Raw genomic sequence first — 18,222 nt, 5'->3', positions numbered from 1 at the left:
TCCTGTCTGCTTGCTATAATTATGAATTCCCAGATTGATAGAAACAAGATTCAAATAATTTATACAATTTAATTAAAGTTAATTTTGCTTGACTAACATGATAAGGATTTGGATTGGATTTTGGATAGGATTTGGAATAATTTTTTGGGTGACGGGTTCCCTTTAAAGGTAACTACCCCTTTAATTGCACCAATCATTACCAAATGCCAACCTGCACAAAAATAAACCAACAATGAAAACATAGACATTTTATTTCACTCAGAAGAAGAAAATATATAAAAACTGGTTATAGATAGTGTTTTCTTTTTAATCCAAGACAAGACAATTTCCCTGATGTTTTGTCCACTCCATTACAGGTCAAAGTCCTTTAACAATGGGTGACAGTTGTTGGTCTGTAAAGCAATGACTTTCAAAATGTTCTTGATCAATATGGTTTCTTATATGTGGTGCCTCTAAACATACACAATATACAAATACTACAAGGCGATGTTATACCAAGACCTTATTCTGAAGACCTTTTCGAGATGATAAAATGTTTCCATTGGTTCGGTTCTTGCCTGAAACTCTCCGACATGTTGGCACATAACATGGATTCAGGCTTCAAAAGATCACTGACAAATCAGAGCAAAGCTTATTAACCTGAAATGATCTAAACGAAATCTAAACGATTAACAGGCGGGAGGGGGGTTCTACTCAGCCCCTAGCTAATAACAAAATGATGAGCCCAGAATAAAAGACCCTAAAAGGAGCGCATATCCATAAAAAAACATGGATTCAGGCTACAAAAGATCACTGACAAATCAGAGCAAAGATTATTAATCTGCAATGATCTAATGTGTTTTCATATGTATTTAATAGAATGAAGGGCTAATCCTTATTCTTAAAGGAGAAGGAAAGGTTAAAACTAAGTAAGCCTTATCAGAAAGGTCCATCTAAATATACCAGTAGACCCCCAAAGTAATGCTGCTCTGAGTCCCCTGTCAAAAGAAACACTGCATTTCTTTCCTTCTATTGTGTACACATGGGCTTCTGTATCAGACTTCCTGCCTTCAGCTTAAACCCCATTGCCCTGGGCAAGAGCATGCTCAGTTTGCTCCTCTCCTCTCCCCCACCCCTCCCTTCTCTACTGTAATCTGAGCCCAGAGCAGGGAGAGACTCAGGCAGGAAGTGATGTCACACCACATTAATACTGCAGCTCCTATTCTAAACAAACAGAGAGTTTCTAGAACTTTTACTAAGGTATGGTAAAACATTCTACAGAATAAATATAGCATTCTAGCTTGCACTATTGCAGCTAATCTATTGGCAATAAAATGCCTCCGTAGCTTTCTTTCTCCTTTAAAAATCTAAATGATTAACGGGGGGAGGGGGGTTATATTCCAGCCCACAGCAAGTAACAAATTGATGAGCCCAGAATAAAAATAAATGGAGCGTATACCCATAAAAAAAAAACACCAGAAGCATCATGGCTGGGTAAATGCAGGTTAAAAGCAATATCTCAAATGCTGCTGCTGCATCTATAAATGTATTTGTGATGTTCTCCAGTAATTCAATGAGTAATCCAAGGTGAGCAACTTCTTCTTCTACTTCTTCAGATTGATGTCATGCCAATATGCCTATGAAGTCAGTTACAAATGACAGATCCAAGGCCACATGATACATTGTGGACATTGCTTTTTTTGTTTGATGGCAGGAATATCTGGAAATAAAAAGAAAATTGGCAATTTAAACTGGGCTAGCCTGTGTAGTCCATAACCAAAGGATTCCACAACTAGCGCCCCTCTTTGGTAGCCAAGAGTAAAGCCCTCATTCACACCTTCAGTGCTGCAGAGTTTGTTCAATTTCGATCCATTGTTCCCACCATGCAGGACAGGAGATTATATCAGTTCATATCCATATTAGTTAAACGCCATCCAGGCAACATGAATAAGGATGCAACTAAGCAATCGAATGAACAAATTAAAATCAAACGCCTGACTGACTGTTAAAGCATAGGTAAACCTTTAAAATAAGTAAATGTAAAATTAATGGGAATTTTTGTAATGTACATTTTTTATTTTCTTTTTTCCGCAAGACATTAAAGAATACATGTTCTGTTAATATGTATTTTCTTACAACAGCGCCACCTGCTGGTCAGTTTCAGACTCAACTGACCACCAAGTAGTCAAGGAAGTTGTCAGGAGAAAGAAAGAGGCTGCTCTGATGTTCTTCTGGTTAGGAAAAAAATTAGAAACCTTTCTTAAATCTTTCCTGGCACTGTTGTAACAAAATTCCTTCATATTAACAGTACATATTTACCTTAATATCTTGGGGAAAAAGAAAATACAATGAATGTAATTTGCAAAAGTTCTTAGAATAACACTCATCAATTTTACATTCACTTATTATAAAGTTTTACTTATCCTTTAAAGAAAATGAAAACAATAGGTGCTGGATCATCTTCATCAGTGATGACCCAATCAGGTTGGACCAGAACTACAGTTAAAGGGGTTGTTCACCTTTGAGTTAACTGTAAGTATGATGTAGAGAGTGATATTTTGAGACAATTTGCAGTTGGTTTTCATTTTATATTATTTGTGGTTTTGGAGTTATTTAGCTTTTTATTCAGCAGTTCTCCAGTTTGCAATTTCATATTACCCTAGCAACCACGCATTGATTTGAATTTAGAGACCGATGTACCTTTATTAGCTGTTTAAATAATCTTATACGGCCAATTGGCAGATTGCAGGGGAAATGGCCTTAATGGCAATCCAACCAAAAGAAATGACTTAGGTTTGGGTTCCAGACAGATTTGTCCTTTAAGGTCTACGGATTCTGTCATGATTTTTGTGGTGTCGTTTTTATTTCTAAATTACACTGTTTACACTGCAAATTATTCACTATACCATGTAAAATTTATTTTTATATTTTTTTCAGTTGTAATATTGGTGTGTAGGTGCATCTCAGGTCATTTTGCCTGGTTATGTGCTTTCAAAAGAGCCAGCACTTTAGGATGGAACTGCTTTCTGGCAGGCTGTTTTTTCTCCTACTCAATGTAACTGAATGTGTCGCAGTAGGACCCGGATTTTTACTATTGAGTGTTGTTGTTAGATCTGCCAGGCAGCTGTATCTGGTTACTTTCCCATCATCTGTAGTTAGGCTGCTGGGGGGGGTTGATCAGGCCTGGGCTGGGAGTCAAAATAGGCCCTGCCATTCCAAGTACGTAGAGGCCCAAACAGCCACCTACCAGCCCAAACAGCCCCCAACCAGCCCACTCTATGGTAACTTTCTATGGAACCATACAGCAGCCCCTCTGGCATTTGCCAGAACCCACCGATTGCCAGTCCGGGCCTGGGGTTGATATCACTCCAACTTGCAGTACAGCAGTAAAGAGTGATTGAAGTGAGCACAAGTCACATGACTGGGTACAGCTGGGAAACGTCAGATTTCAAAATTAAGGGGCCCATTTACTTAGTTCGAGTGAAGGAATAGAGGAAAAATAGTTTGAGTTTTGAATGTTTTTTTTGGCTACTTCGACCATCGAATTGGCTACTTCGATTCGAACTAAGAATTGTTCGACTATTCGACCTACCGAGGCCAATGTTAGCCTATGGGGAAGGTCCCCATAGGCTTCCTAACAATTTTCTGATCGAAGGATAATCCTTCGATCGATGGATTAGAATCCTTCGAATCGTTCGAAGTCAAAGGATTTCAATTCGGCAGTCGAATATCGAGGGTTAATTAACCCGCGATATTCGACCCTAGGTAAATTTGCCCCTTAATATAAAAAAAAAACTGTTTGCTCTTTTGAGAAAAGGATTTCAGTGCAGAAATCTGCTGGAGCAGCACTATTAACCGATGCATTTTGGAAAAAAACGTGTTCCCGTGACAGAATCCCTTTAAGCTCTCTATAAGGTAGAAACATGGCCAACAGTTTGTAAACTTTAATGCATATTCATTTGTAGATGCTACATAGGAAGGACTGCAGAACAGAAGGATCATCATGATTGCCTTTGCTCACAGCATTGCATTTGTAAATGGGGCCCCTTTGAGTATTGTCACTTTTAGAGACTGTGCAGCACAGATATGCTTAAGTGGGAATAGCAAAGAGTTAGGAGACCAACCAGTTAGGAAAGCTGCAAGATATGTAAAGGGAAGAGTTATTAAAATGTATGGGTCTACACGAGGACTTGTAGTTGTGCATTGCTGTTTTACAACTGAAGGATTTCTTCACTGCTCTAATATTCTGTTACGCGGCTTTTGATTGATGGGCTAAACATGTGATATTAATGAGGATATTCTTTGCAAAGCTGGGTAATTTCAGTCCATCTGAAGGGACTCATATATGGGGAGAACACTAAGCTGTATGATCCCTAACGCTGCCCAGGGCTCTGGATAATGTTCAGCTTTACACCAAAGAGGCCAGTGTCTGATCAATAAATCATGGGATAAGAGGGTAAGACAAAAAATTGCATTTAAATTGAGTTTATTGAATTTATTTCTCAAGTGCCATCGGGCTAAGTTGAAGCTGAACATTCTGCCAATATCGGTATAAAACAGACACAAAATCAAGTGCTGCAAATATGTTGAAGTAAAAATGAATTTGAAGAATGGAGATACACCTAAGCTTACAAAGCAGTCAGCCAGAATAATCAGACAGAAGAGTGGTGTATGAATAACAGGTGAAATTATGTATTTAAGGGTTATGGGGGGGGGGGGGGATAAGCAGCACCGATGTCCATTTGAACCTTCACCTGGAATATAGATGAACTAAATGTTCCCCCTTCTACCGATGGTATTTACTGCCCTCTATTACCAAGTACCCTTACTCTGACTTCTACATGAGGATAGAAGGGCAAAGTACAGGGACCCAGTAAAGCTAATAGTATCATTGCTCTGGAAAACAGATTGAGGTAGGATATTTTTGGGGCAACCAGGAAGAAACCATAAAAGTACAGCATATCTAGTATAGGTCAATCTAAAAACAACTGGACTTGCCGAGTAATCAATGAAGACGTTTCACTACTCATCCGAGCAGCTTCTTCAGTTCAACTGACTGGTGTGGGAAGTTCTCGGCATATAAACTCTTCCACTAATCCATTTACAATGGCACATTGTAACTCTTCAAAGAGGTGACATCTGAAGAAATTCACAGAGGTGTTGATTCTGTGTAGTTGTGATAGGATTATCCAATGTGTCATGCAACTCCTAGATACAGGTGTTACTTGTGAGAGTTGCATGAATGGATGTGTGAAGTGTTCTGAATCCGCCGGGGTACAGATGTTAGAACAGCATTGTATGTAGCAGACAGGTGGTGTCGCAGGCCCCCACCTCTGTTCAGAGATGGTCTCTCCACCTTGACATGAATCGCCTCTTTCACGCCTCGTTCAAACCAGCGGTCTTCTTTATCCAAGATTTGGACCTTGCTGTCTTCAAAGGAGTGTCCCTTGTCTTTTAAGTGTAGAAAGACAGCTGAGTTTTGCCCTGTAGAGTTCTCCCTCCTGTGCTGAGCCATTCGCTTGGAGAGCAGTTGTTTTGTCTCCCCAATGTATAGATCTGTGCATTCCTCGCTACACTGGACTCCGTATACCACATTGCTTTGTTTTTCTTTTGGTGTTGGATCCTTTGGGTGTACCAGTTTTTGTCTCAGTGTGTTGCTAGGTTTGAAAAACACAGGGACATGGTGTTTGTTGAAAATCCTCCTGAGTTTCTCTGACACTCCAGCTACATATGGGATGACTATGTTTCGCCTACTATGTGTCTCCGGGCGGTTATTTCTATTGGTGTTCCTGTTGGGCTTGGTTGCTGCTGTTTTGACAAAGGCCCAGTCTGGGTAGCCACACGCTTTCAAAGCTCCTCTGAGATGTTTTTGCTCTTTGTCTTTGGACTCTGTATCAGTTGCCACACATTCCGCCCGGTGGTGCAGGGTTCGAATGACACCCAGTTTGTGTTCCAGTGGATGGTGGGAATCAAACAACAGATATTGATCCGTATGAGTGGGTTTCCTGTATACTTCCGTCTTCAAGTTACCCCCCTCTTGGATACATATCAAACAGTCCAAAAAAGCAAGTTTGTTCTCGTGGACATCTTCCCTTGTGAACTTGATGTTATTGTCCACTGAGTTAATGTGTTCTGTAAAGGCCGCCACTTCATTGGATCTGATTTTAACCCAAGTATCATCCACATACCTGAACCAGTGAGTCGGTGTAGTTCCCTGGAATGTAAGTAAGGCCCTCCTTTCCACTTCCTCCATGTACAAGTTTGCTACAATGGGAGAGACTGGAGAACCCATTGCACAGCCATGTTTCTGTCTATAAAAAAGGTTCTTGTACTTGAAGTATGTGGTGTTAAGGCACAAATCTAGCAACACACAAACTTGGTTGGGACTGAGCTTCGCTCTGCTGCTGAGGGTGTTATCATGTTGCAGTCGATTTATTACAGTCTCAATTGCCTCTGTAGTAGGTATACATGTGAACAAAGAAGTGACATCATATGGCACCATTGTTTCTTCTGCCTCTAGTGTAACACCGTGAATCTTGGTTACAAACTCTTTGGCATTCTGGATATGATGCACTGTATTGCCTACCAACGGGGCAATACAGTGCATCATATCCAGGTGGAGAGACCATCTCTGAACAGAGGTGGGGGCCTTTGACACCACCTGTCTGCTACATACAATGCTGTTCTAACATCTGTACCCCGGCGGATTCAGAACACTTCCCACATCCATTCATGCAACTCTCACAAGTAACACCTGTATCTAGGAGTTGCATGACACATTGGATAATCCTATCACAACTACACAGAATCAACACCTCTGTGAATTTCTTCAGATGTCACCTCTTTGAAGAGTTACAATGTGCCATTGTAAATGGATTAGTGGAAGAGTTTATATGCCGAGAACTTCCCACACCAGTCAGTTGAACTGAAGAAGCTGCTCGGATGAGTAGTGAAACGTCTTCATTGATTACTCAGCAAATCCAGTTGTTTTTAGATTGACCTATACTAGATATACTATGACCTGGATGAATGAAAATCTTCATAGTCATAAAAGTACAGCGTTTACAGGACAAATGTTTTGACTATGTCCATTTCCCAAGTGCAGAAAGACGATACCTGAAGCCAAATAAATAGCTGCTTAGGACCTGTTATCCAAAATGCTCGGCACCTGTGGTTTTCCGGATAATGGACGTTTCCATAATTTGGATCTCCATATCTTAAGTTTACTATGTAAACATTAAATAAACCCAATGGGCTAGTTTTGCTTCCAATAAGAATTAATTATACATTAGTTTGGATCAAGTACAAAGGTACTGTTTTATTATTAGTGAAAAATAAATCATTTTTAAAATTTTGGATTATTTGGGTAAAATGGAGTCTATGGGAGAAGACCATTCGATAAATCTGAGTTTTCTGGATAACTGGTTTCCGGACAACAGATCCCATACATGTACAGTAAACATATAAAAGGCCTCATTTACAAAGTGCAAGTGCAGCTGTGGTCCCGCAAGGTTCAGTCATTGTGCAATTAAACCCCATTCATTAAAGGTACTTGCATCTAAAGCTGCTCCTTGTACTTCTTAATGGTGCCATCCTGTCCCCTCTTACCAATCTAGTGTAATGCATCTATCGATACAGAGGGACCCTGGTAGGGCTCCCACAGTGGCCTGTATGAAGAGACCCACCAAAATCAGGAGTAGTCCCGGAAATGACAACATTCCAACACTGAAGATGTTCAGTGCAGTTGTGTCTGATTTGCATTGGCCACAGTTGTATCAAGTCTTATGCCTTTAAAGGGGAAGGAAACCTAGTTGGCGCAAACACCCCCCCTCCCGTGTGTTGCCCACCCTCCCTTCTCCCCCCTGGCCTACTCGTCCTGCTGGGCAAATGCCTCTAACTTGTTACTTACCCTTCTGCGCAGGTTCAGTCCAGGGAGTTCACAGACGACATCTTCTTCCATGCGATCTTCTTCCTGCTTTGACTGGCGCATGCGCAGTAGGAGCATTTCGCCGGTACAATCTACTGCGCATGCGCCAAAAGTACTTCGTGACTTTTGGCGCATGCGCAGTAGATCCGTACTGGCGAAATGCTCCTACTGCGCATGCGCCAAAATGCTGCTCACAGCAGGAAGAAGATCAAAGGAAAGTGTAAACCCCCCCCTGTTTTTGAATCTATAATCATTTGCACTTATAGTAAATCTCTAATGAAACAGGGAACCCAGTATCAATTCTCTCTCATTTGCACTTCCATGTGGTTGTAGTACTCCCACACCAGTACCTTTATTGGCAGTCTTATGCCTTTAAAATGTCCCAGCCTTTGAAAAAGATGAACGGAAGTAAATAGTTAGGACCACCATATCGGGATTACCTTATTGTGTTATTGGACTTGACAAGTTTATGATCATAACCTGGAAACTAAAAACCCTGTTTTTTTGTTCTAAATACATGCACTTGAATAGATACTAGTGAAACGGGGACCAGGGAATGTTCACTGATCAATCCCCTCTCTTCTATACAACTGCATCCCCACCTCACTGGAAAGGTGGGTAAAAAAACAAATCCAACTTGCACCAGAAATTGCACTTTGCACAGATTGGTATATTTGCAGTTTATTCTATTTCAGTGAGAAATTCAATTACCTTGTTTTCATGACAGTTCATTGTTGCAGCTAACTATCAGAGGAGCTTTCGTCGCTGTGTTCACTGTAGCTGTTCCTATAAGCAAAAATGACATTGTCATAGAAATATAATATATAGTGAATAAAGTACCCCCTCTTGTAAAATATAAAGATATAAGTTACAGAGGAGTTTCATGACCATATAAAAACACGAGTCCGAAGGCCGAGTGTTTTCATACAGGTCATGGAACTCCGAGGTAACTTCTAATATCCTCATATTTTACAACTGGGGGTACTTTATTTATTATAATACACAAATTTCAGTGAGTCATTTGACAGAAATGACATCAAAACTCACCATTTGTAAGGAAATAATTTACAAGATATTCATGGCTTTTGTGTATTATAATGACATAATTCCAAGCATTTCAGAGGAGATATATATGATGATTATTGCATGGCCATTAAGGTGCTCTTTAGGTGCACGATGCATTCTTTGTACACACTTCTTCTCTGCATGTGGGTGCAATGCAGCCTGGGTGGCAGTAAGTAATGTACAGGAGGTGTGATATTAAAGCTTAGTATTGTGTATACAGTGAAACAATCAGCCTTTTGCATATGGGCTAAATAAAATTTCCTTTTGAACACAATTGCAACCAGACTCAGTGTGCTGCTGGCTTTCTTCCAGTGAAACAATCAGTTTGTGGCTTTAGTGTCAACTCTAAAGCTGGCAATACACGTATCAACGATTTGTAAATGTGTGGTGGACTTCTAATAGCGACCAATAGCCATGTATCATGGTTATCTGTTGTTTAGGAAATTGGGCAGCTTCGAATGTGCTGTTTGTGTTGGCCACTTGTACATTCTCATCAATGGTCCAATCAGTTGGAGAGCATTCATGATCAGCCCTGTGTATGGCTGGCTTTACAATCTCTGAGTGCAATATCCACGTTTATTTTAGAAATGATTTTGGTTTGGCAAACACCATAACTTTTCATAACTTCCTGGGCTTCAGGTTGGGTGCACTCAAGGCAAGTTCCTAAATTACAAACTCCATCTTTTTACCTGCTCTTCTCCTCAGCGGGACTCAGAATTCCACCCTGCTGTGACTCAAGCACTCAATACCCCAGACTTACAGGCATAAACTAGTGTTAAGGTGGCCATACATGGGCCGATAAAAACTGCCGACAGACCGAGTCGGCAGCTTATTGGCCCGTGTATGGGGCCCCCCGACAGGCTTCCCTGATCGAGACCTGGCCAAAAGTCGGCCAGATCTCGATCAGATGGGACGAAAAATCCCGTTGGATCACGGGCGCATCTGTTTGTTCATGCGGTCCCGCGATCCGACCGCCCACTCCCATTCGTTAGGATCCGATCGTTGGGCCCTAGGGCCCGCGATCGGATCAGCCCGATATTGCCCACCTCAAGGTGGGCATATCGGAGAGAGATCCGCTCGTTTTGTGACACCACCAAACGAGCGGAGGTCAAGCAGAAGAGGTACATGCCCAATGCTAACAACTTCACAATATTTTTGAAGGAATCCGAACTGGTGCACTTAGACGTTGTGGCCCCTGTTGTTTTACTGTATTAGTCTCTGTGACATCAAATACCTCATGCGTCTGTGACTAGATTAGCTTCAGTAGCTAGTACACATCAGTGTCCCATGCAATTCCAAACACTGCAATTAGCAAGGTGCGGTGTCATAATATGAACATTTCTAATTTAATCCAATGTAAGGTTGAAATCATCATAATATTTTATACAGGAAAGTCTATAAAAAAACAAAAAGTTCAGTATGTGGGATGTGTAAAAATAAATGCAGGTCTTGAATGAAATAGAAGATCTATAAGATACAAGAAAGATATATGGGCTTGTGCAGGATGCTTAATAACGTCACAGATATTGTGGGTAACCTCTCATAAAAGGGGAACTGTCATCCAAAACAATTATTCTAAATTCTATTTTATCACATTAGTCAAGCAAAATAAACTTTAATTACACTTTATAAATTATTTGAATCTTTGTTTGAATCTTGTTTCCAGTCTGGGAGTTCATAATTATAACAAGCAGGCAGGAGCCATTTTGTGGACACTGTTATTAAGGCAAGCCTTGCATCATCTCAGAATCTTGTTTGTGCACCAGAATGGGGGACCTGATGTCCATCCCCATGCCCTGGCTACACAATTATATGGTGAAGAGAGAGGGGGGAATGTGGGGAGAGCAGTGACATCTACTGAGTGCTGAATAAAAAGTGAAAGTCGTTGCCAACCCTGCCCCGATTCCTAAGGCATAGAGGAGGGTATGCGACATTTGATTGACACCTAAGATTTTTAAGCGAGTTTACAACAGCTATGAATGCTTTGCTAAGAAAAAAAAAAAATTGGATTTCATGTATACTTTTGTCTGGGTGACAAGTCTGCTTTAACAGAATGCTCCATGAGTTTCTTTGCAATGGAGATTATTAGGGTGAAAAGTTTCTTGTTCCACCGTGATAAACTGCTATGCACCAACTAGATTTAAGAGTTTGAAATTGGAGTTTGCAGTTGGAAACCTGTGACATTAGCAAAATTCTACACTGAAGTTTCATGCTATTAAAGCTAAAGGTATTACATTGTTTTTCACTGTAGGTTACTGTGTTCCAAGAACATTTCTTCCTTGTATATTTGTATTTTAATTTATGAGAAGACAAATCAGAAAACTATCAATATGCAGGAACAAATGCGACCACATTAGACATTTGGTTACTATTGAAGTCACTCAACTGCCCGGGTGATAATCTGATTAGCTACAGGGTTACCCAAATTGCATGTGTATCATATGTATGTGTAAATAAATATGCAATTGTTCATCCAAGTGCCTTTAGATATCCTTAAAGTTGGCCTGTGATGGAGCAACTTACCATGGCAAACACTATGGCATTACATTAAACTCAAATATACTTTTATGATGCAGAATAGTGAATTAGCACATCATATTAACTCAGCTCCATTGATGCACAGACATATTTTTGATTACAGCTTCTCTGAAAATGCCAGGGTCAAACCCCTGTATAATTAAGAGCAGTAATGTGCACCATTAGAGTATTCAAAAGAACCACAAATGTTCAAAAAATATACCAACATTTGCTTTTGTGCAGCATTTTTCTAGTGCATCATCCAGATGATTATCCTAAAAATCTTTCCTGGCGGGGACAAATGTTTAGTCTTGCACAACACTAGGGCCACAGCAGAGCTTACAGGGGACTGACTATTGGGCATTACTAATACAGAGGGAGAGGATGTACTCTTGTTGGGTACTAGGATATAGTCTCATTTAAGTACTGCACTTGCTAACAATATATCTATATATACTTGCTTATTAGGCACTCGGATCTTAAGAGGCTTGACTCTGAATTAATACAGACATAAAATATAAAAATCTCAGCTGTCAATCAAATATTGTCTGCCCCTCCTCTATGCCTTAGGCATAGAGGTGGGTCAGACAATTACTTTCACTTTCCATTCAGCACTTTCTAGATGTCACTGCTCTCCCCACATTCCCCCATTCTCTAAACCATTTAATTGAGTAGCCAGTGCATGGGGATGGACATCGGGTCCCCCATTCTGGTGCACAAACAAGATTCTGAGATGATGAAAGGCTTGCTTTAATAACAGTGTCCACAAAATGGCTCCTGCCTGCTTGCTATAATTATGAATTCCCAGACTTAAGGAAACAAGATTCAAATAATTTATATAGTGTAATTTAAGTTAATTTTGCTTGACTAATGTGATAAAATAGGATTTTGAATAATGTTTTTGGGTGACGGGTCTCCTTTAACATAAATGTTAGATTCTGTGTTGACTTGTATTGTATAATTCTCTTTTTATATGTCCCTATTTACTGAAAACAAGATGTCTGTTGTGTCATTTATAACGCATGTTCTCGACACTGCATCTTTAAAAGCTGTCATTAAAATTTCACCCGTTGATTGTAAAACTTCAATAAAATATTTGAAACACAATAGGCATATGTGTACATTTAAAGTACAAAAGAACTGATAATTACTGCAGACTCTCTGAAAACCTGGATCTGAAAGTAGTCTATGTTCTCCTGTAAGCCACAGGCTGTGCACTACTCTTCAATGACAATGATTCCTCTCATTAGATCATTCCAGTACTAAGAGGAAAATTATGTTGATTGAACAGCTCTGGGAGCCATTGCCTTTATAGAGGTGCAGCAGTAGATATAACAGATAACTCTTATGTAATAAATGTCTGTGATGTCAATGCTGTGCTTCTTCAGTCTGGTAAAATACACCAATGTGTACACCCAAGGGGCAATTGACAATTCTTCTTCTTCCCACTTCAATCAGATTAAAGGTAGATCTCAAAGCAGAATTATAGAGTGTTTCAGTTCAAACTAAGTCAGTGTTATATAAAAAAAAATACTTCTTTTGTGTGATAAATGGCTACGCGAGGGAAGATGAAATAACGCTTTCTGACTCATCTGGCAGAAAAATGGAGAGGTTATGAGATTGTGTGATCAGCCCTGAGCAGCTGAGGCTTTTATAACATGGGCACCAACACAGGATAGTTTACTGTCCTACAGCAAAGCCAACAGCAGGGCTGAAATGTGTAATAAAGATGGAAATGTACCGATAAATGCCAATAAATGATGGGGTTACTGCTTTGAAAGAAAGCCTAGACTTATTACAGTGAATAGATGACTTGCCAAGGGCTCCAGGACTCCATGCATCTAATAAATGAGACAACTGCTATACGCATGCAGAAAGTAGTTGTGTTAAGCCGCACTAACATTTACAGATGGAATAGTATGTTCAGCAAATGAGTTTATAGCTACACAAAAGGATGACATTAGGGGTAGCTGCAGGGATTGGGAGAAATAATTCCATATCTAGTCCTAGAAATAATATTATCCATAGTTTAGATGGGAGGCACTGGCAGGCAATGTATATCAATATTTGAGCAAAATATAATGTGCAGAGTTAGAATTCTAAATTCAATGTCACTAGTAAGATACTGATTCATGCCACCCCCTCTTTGACAAGCCAATTGCTTTCTGGTTGGCTGCTAGTTTTCCTGATCACCTCTGTTATTTTTTAAAAAGCTAATATTGATTTCCTATTGAAATACCTATAGCAGAAACAACATTCTACATTGTTTCTCTGCTTGAACGCAGAAATAACATAAAGGCAGATTTTTAATCTGTAATTGCCCTGTATTGAGCACAAGTGCAGCAACACGTAATTACTGAAATAGGCAAACCTCTATATAATATGTGCGAGCTTTCATCCCCATCTTGTACATATCACATCGGCAGATCCAGCATTCCCATTCAGTTGAAAGATAAATTAGCAAAGGGTAAGGAATCGATGAAGAATATTTGTAACAATGTACTGGGCATAGCAGATCCACAGTATTGCACTTTCAGCAGTGATGGTTTCCTATATCTTTGCATTTACTGTATCTTCTGTAGGACCAGCATTAGGTAGGTCATGGTAGATTAAAACAGAAAGACTTGTTCTCATTAGTCTTAAGCTGGCCATAGACACAAAGATCCAATCGTACAAATCATCGTATGATCGGACTTTTCCATCTCCCGACCTGCCACTAACCATTCAGATCAAATAAAGTACAAAAGAACAGATCAGCCAAAGTTCTGCCCCTGGCAGCAATCGTACGAAGGTTATGTCCAACCAAAACGAGTGACAGCCTCCCTCTGAAAATCGGCAATACATGCAGAGATATTATCGGCAGCTGACAGAAATCTTTTAACCTGTCCGATCGACCAAACGACCGATCTCTGCCGGACGAAAAATGTCGGGACTCTCCACACACGGTCTGAAAATCGTACGAATCCTTGATCTTTACGTCTATGGCCAGCTTAAGACTCAGGAGTGTCCAGCTTGTGGTTCTGCAGCTGCAGAACTACATCAAATCACAGTACTCACACATAGGCTTGTTGTTAAGTTATGCTTAAACTGTTATCTTATCTATGCTACCGAGTACAATAGATGAACCTTGGTTGCAGGTTCTGATAGGAAAAATTGTTGGTTCTTTTATTGTTCTTTGTGCTCAACTTAACATGGATTTGCTAAACCTGGAATTCTCATCCTCCCCTTTATTCCTTTCCCTACCCCCCCCCCCCTTTATAAATCCAATTCTGTGGACAGAAACGTATTAAAATGTAACAACGACAGCGGACGGAGCAGTCTACTTTTGGTGATAGAGTAAATATATATATAAAGTATTGGAGATAAGACTGGCTTTGTTTTACCTATGGATCTTCTGTAGAGCATACAATATTCATGCAATCTATTTATTGATGTGATTCTGTTGTGATTTCATATTGTAAAATGCTTAAGAATTGGAACATGTTTTCGAATCAATAAAAAGAAATTTAAGACAAGTACAAAATGCTGCTGTCAGAGAGATGGGCAAGACAATGTTGTTCACACCAGAACATGCAGAGGGCAGTGCAAGGCAATACTTACTTTCTTCTGAAGGGTATTAAAGGAAGCAAACAAAATACAAACAAGAAAAAGAAATGAGACTTAGATCCCCAGAATATAAACAAACAAAAACTTTTAAAATATGAAATGCCTTTTGCACCTTCTTTTTTTTTTACTTCTGGATAATGAGTCTCTTCCTACTGTACCCTTTTCTGCCTATTAGTGATGTGCGGGCTCACAAAAATTGACCCACACCCGCCCCCTCCCAACCCACACCTGACATAAACCTGGCCGACAACTACATGTATAGATTGGCGCCCCACCTGCCCATCTTTGATGTCACAAAAGGGGTCTGGCATGTGCCTATAAATGGAGGCTGCTGGAGATGAAAGAAGCAGAGGAAGTGGAAGAAGAGCTCAACCCGAATCCACCCGCGACCCACAGAATATGTGTGGTCTGCATATCACAACCTCCTATAGCAGAAATGAAGGCCCACATAGGACTTGCATACTCTTTGCAGTTATCACACGGGGGGGGGAGCATAATATTGGGAAAAAAACATCACAAGTGATGTTGCCCATAGCAACCAATCAGCAATTAGATTTCAACAGTCATCTACAAGCTAGAAAATAACAGATAAAGATCTGATATGTTGCTTTGTTTGTCTCCAATGATAATTATATCCCTGGGTGTACTAATTCATAATTGCTACCCCACCAACAAAACCCCAAGTTTGATGACCACCTATTCTGCAATTGAGTAGTGCAGCTTTCATCAGCTTCTTTGTGCAGGGTCCATCAGCAGAGGTTTCCTTTCTTTGTTTATTCCTTCTTGCTCTCAGTTTTAATTGTTCCCATATTCCCTTTTTTAAATTTCAACAGAGGTGAAACCATGTCTTACCATAAGGGGGCATTTTGTTTTACAGAAAGTAATAGAACCGTCCATTACTGCTAATATAAACTACTTAAAAATACTATATAGAGGATAAAGCAGAACATTTGGAAACCATTGGTCCTTCCTTCAGTCTTGTGAAGCATTCATCTGTATCGGCAGGCTAGTATATTCAAGCACATCTTCCGATTTGAACTGTAACGCTTGGCTTTATTGTCCAAATTCCAATGCTGATAAAGCTCAAGGAATAATACAGGTTATTTTATCACTGAATATTTACTATTTGTAAAATCATTGTCTGTGAGAACAGTAATGAATTATTTCAATAAAAAATTTAACAAATCACAGCTGCACATCTCTGTATACATTATCAGATTAAATGTAGTATCTCGCAGATAAATAAAATGTTACCCTTGTAAACCCTGTACATCATTCCCTGAATACAAATAATAGAGCTCACTTTGAGCGCAAGTGCTGTTGAAATGAATGCAAAAATGTGCACCTTTAAATGTGATTAAAGACTAAGGTTTTAGGTGAGTTTATCATCTGGCCAGTGCTTTTTCTAATCTAGGGGAAAAAATGCACCAGGTTAGGGGAAAATTGTAAATCGAAAGGCCATGCTACCATCTTAAGGCACTACTGTTTCCCAGAGCTGGTATATTATTTTTTTCCTAACAGGAGCACATTGGCAGACCCCATTGAATTTGTATTTCCTTGCACTTTTTGCACTACGCACGGTTCCTTATATGTTCTGACTATTTGTATTTTAATCTAATTTAGCATTTTTTAATATTAATATGTACTGGGTTAATGTAACCATACAGCTATTTAATTATGTATGTAAGCATTTAGCAACTGTCATGCATTATACATTAGTATAATGTATAAATTATTTTAAATACCTTGGAGATAATTTGCAGCCGTTCTGTACATAGGTGTTGAGCTTCCCTGAAGCAGCTAACATAAAGCCAAGGTAAGGGGGAGAGGGCTTCATTGGTCGAGAGCAGAACTCTGGATGGAACTGTACACCAACAAAGTACGGGTGACCTGCAAATATATTTAAATATTGTGTGAGGCATAAAATTAGCAGTTAAAGAAGTGAAACCCCAAAAACCTTAATTTCCCTTATACAAATAAAGGGAATACCAACCTTCAAGCTCAATAATCTCCATCCTCTGCCCTTCATTGTCCTGTCCAACAAACTTTAAACCTTTTTCTTCAAACTGTTGAACCAGCTCTGGATTCACCTAAAACAATATTCAATACAATATTTCAATACTCTTTTTACAAAATGGAATGATTCCTTGTAGAATGTAAAACACATTTTATATTTCCCTTAGTCCCTTTCTAAGATCAGGGATCACCTATTTGGGTGGCTAAACGATACTGCTGATTAGCACCGAGTATTAATACCCCCTTTGCCAGGCGGAATGTTTGTGGTCTGAACATTGCTCTCAATTAAAAATCTTTGCCCACTGGCACTACCTTTCTTGAACATTTTAATAAAGTGCAAGTTAGGAGAAGGAAGGTTTTCCTCTCCCCACCCACTCATGAATACAGTGATGCCAAATGCAAAGAATGGTTTGTGCTTGTTTTTTTTTTTTAACTTTGCACCTTGCCCTGCATTTGGCAAATGACCACTGGTTTTTATAGATTTTATATAAAATGTTAATTTCTTGTTGATTTAACCATGATTAGTATGTCCATTATGCCATGATTATTCTTTTGTTGCTGGTCAACTATTTCTCCCATAGTGATCAGCTTATGCACAACCCAGATGCTTCAACTGGTACAGGCCCAGCAGTCAGGGCACAGTATTCTGTTCTTACTCAAAGTCTACTTGGTAACTTTGCATTTGCTTGGCTTCCCGCAATTGTTTCAAAGTTTTCTTCACCTTCTCCCTGGAATCTATATTCTTCCGGCAGAATAGTTACATCCCACTCCCAGTCTTCTCTCTCTACGAATAGATATATCGGCACGGCACAAAATAAAGTCAGCGGGGTCTTTCGATTGATTCAATTTTTACTGTGACAAATTCATCACTTCCACTGTACATTTCAGGCTTCATAAAACCGAGCTAAACATTCCATGAAATAAAGCAGCATTCAGGTATTGCCTGCAGTTCATACTGGTGAATAGTTTTAGAGGCAATAAATGCAACTCGAGGCTTGTGTCGGATGGACGGTGATCCATCAAACCGTTTCCTGGCGAATTTATGGACGGAATTACTGTGATTTGTCATGTCAAGTCATTAGCAATAAACAATCACGCATCCCTGGCCTTAT

General features: G+C 39.7%; 1 protein-coding gene across 1 annotated transcript in view; it reads right to left on the bottom strand.

The window, feature by feature from the left end:
- Window positions 1-233: 233 nt before the first annotated feature.
- Window positions 234-18,222, bottom strand: part of ctps2.L (CTP synthase 2 L homeolog) — a gene marked incomplete in the record, with an annotated part of 70,592 nt that continues 52,603 nt past the window's right edge. Inside the window, 4 exon segments of the mRNA NM_001092579.1 lie at window positions 234-1,699; window positions 8,618-8,692; window positions 16,840-16,984; window positions 17,088-17,184. Coding sequence (NP_001086048.1) covers window positions 8,647-8,692; window positions 16,840-16,984; window positions 17,088-17,184 — 288 coding nt within the window.

Source organism: Xenopus laevis, chromosome 2L (genome assembly GCF_017654675.1).
Source record: "Xenopus laevis strain J_2021 chromosome 2L, Xenopus_laevis_v10.1, whole genome shotgun sequence".
Taxonomy (NCBI): Eukaryota; Metazoa; Chordata; class Amphibia; order Anura; family Pipidae; genus Xenopus; species Xenopus laevis.
Note: the sequence above shows the minus strand (reverse complement) of the source record. Positions and strands in the feature narration are given on the sequence as shown.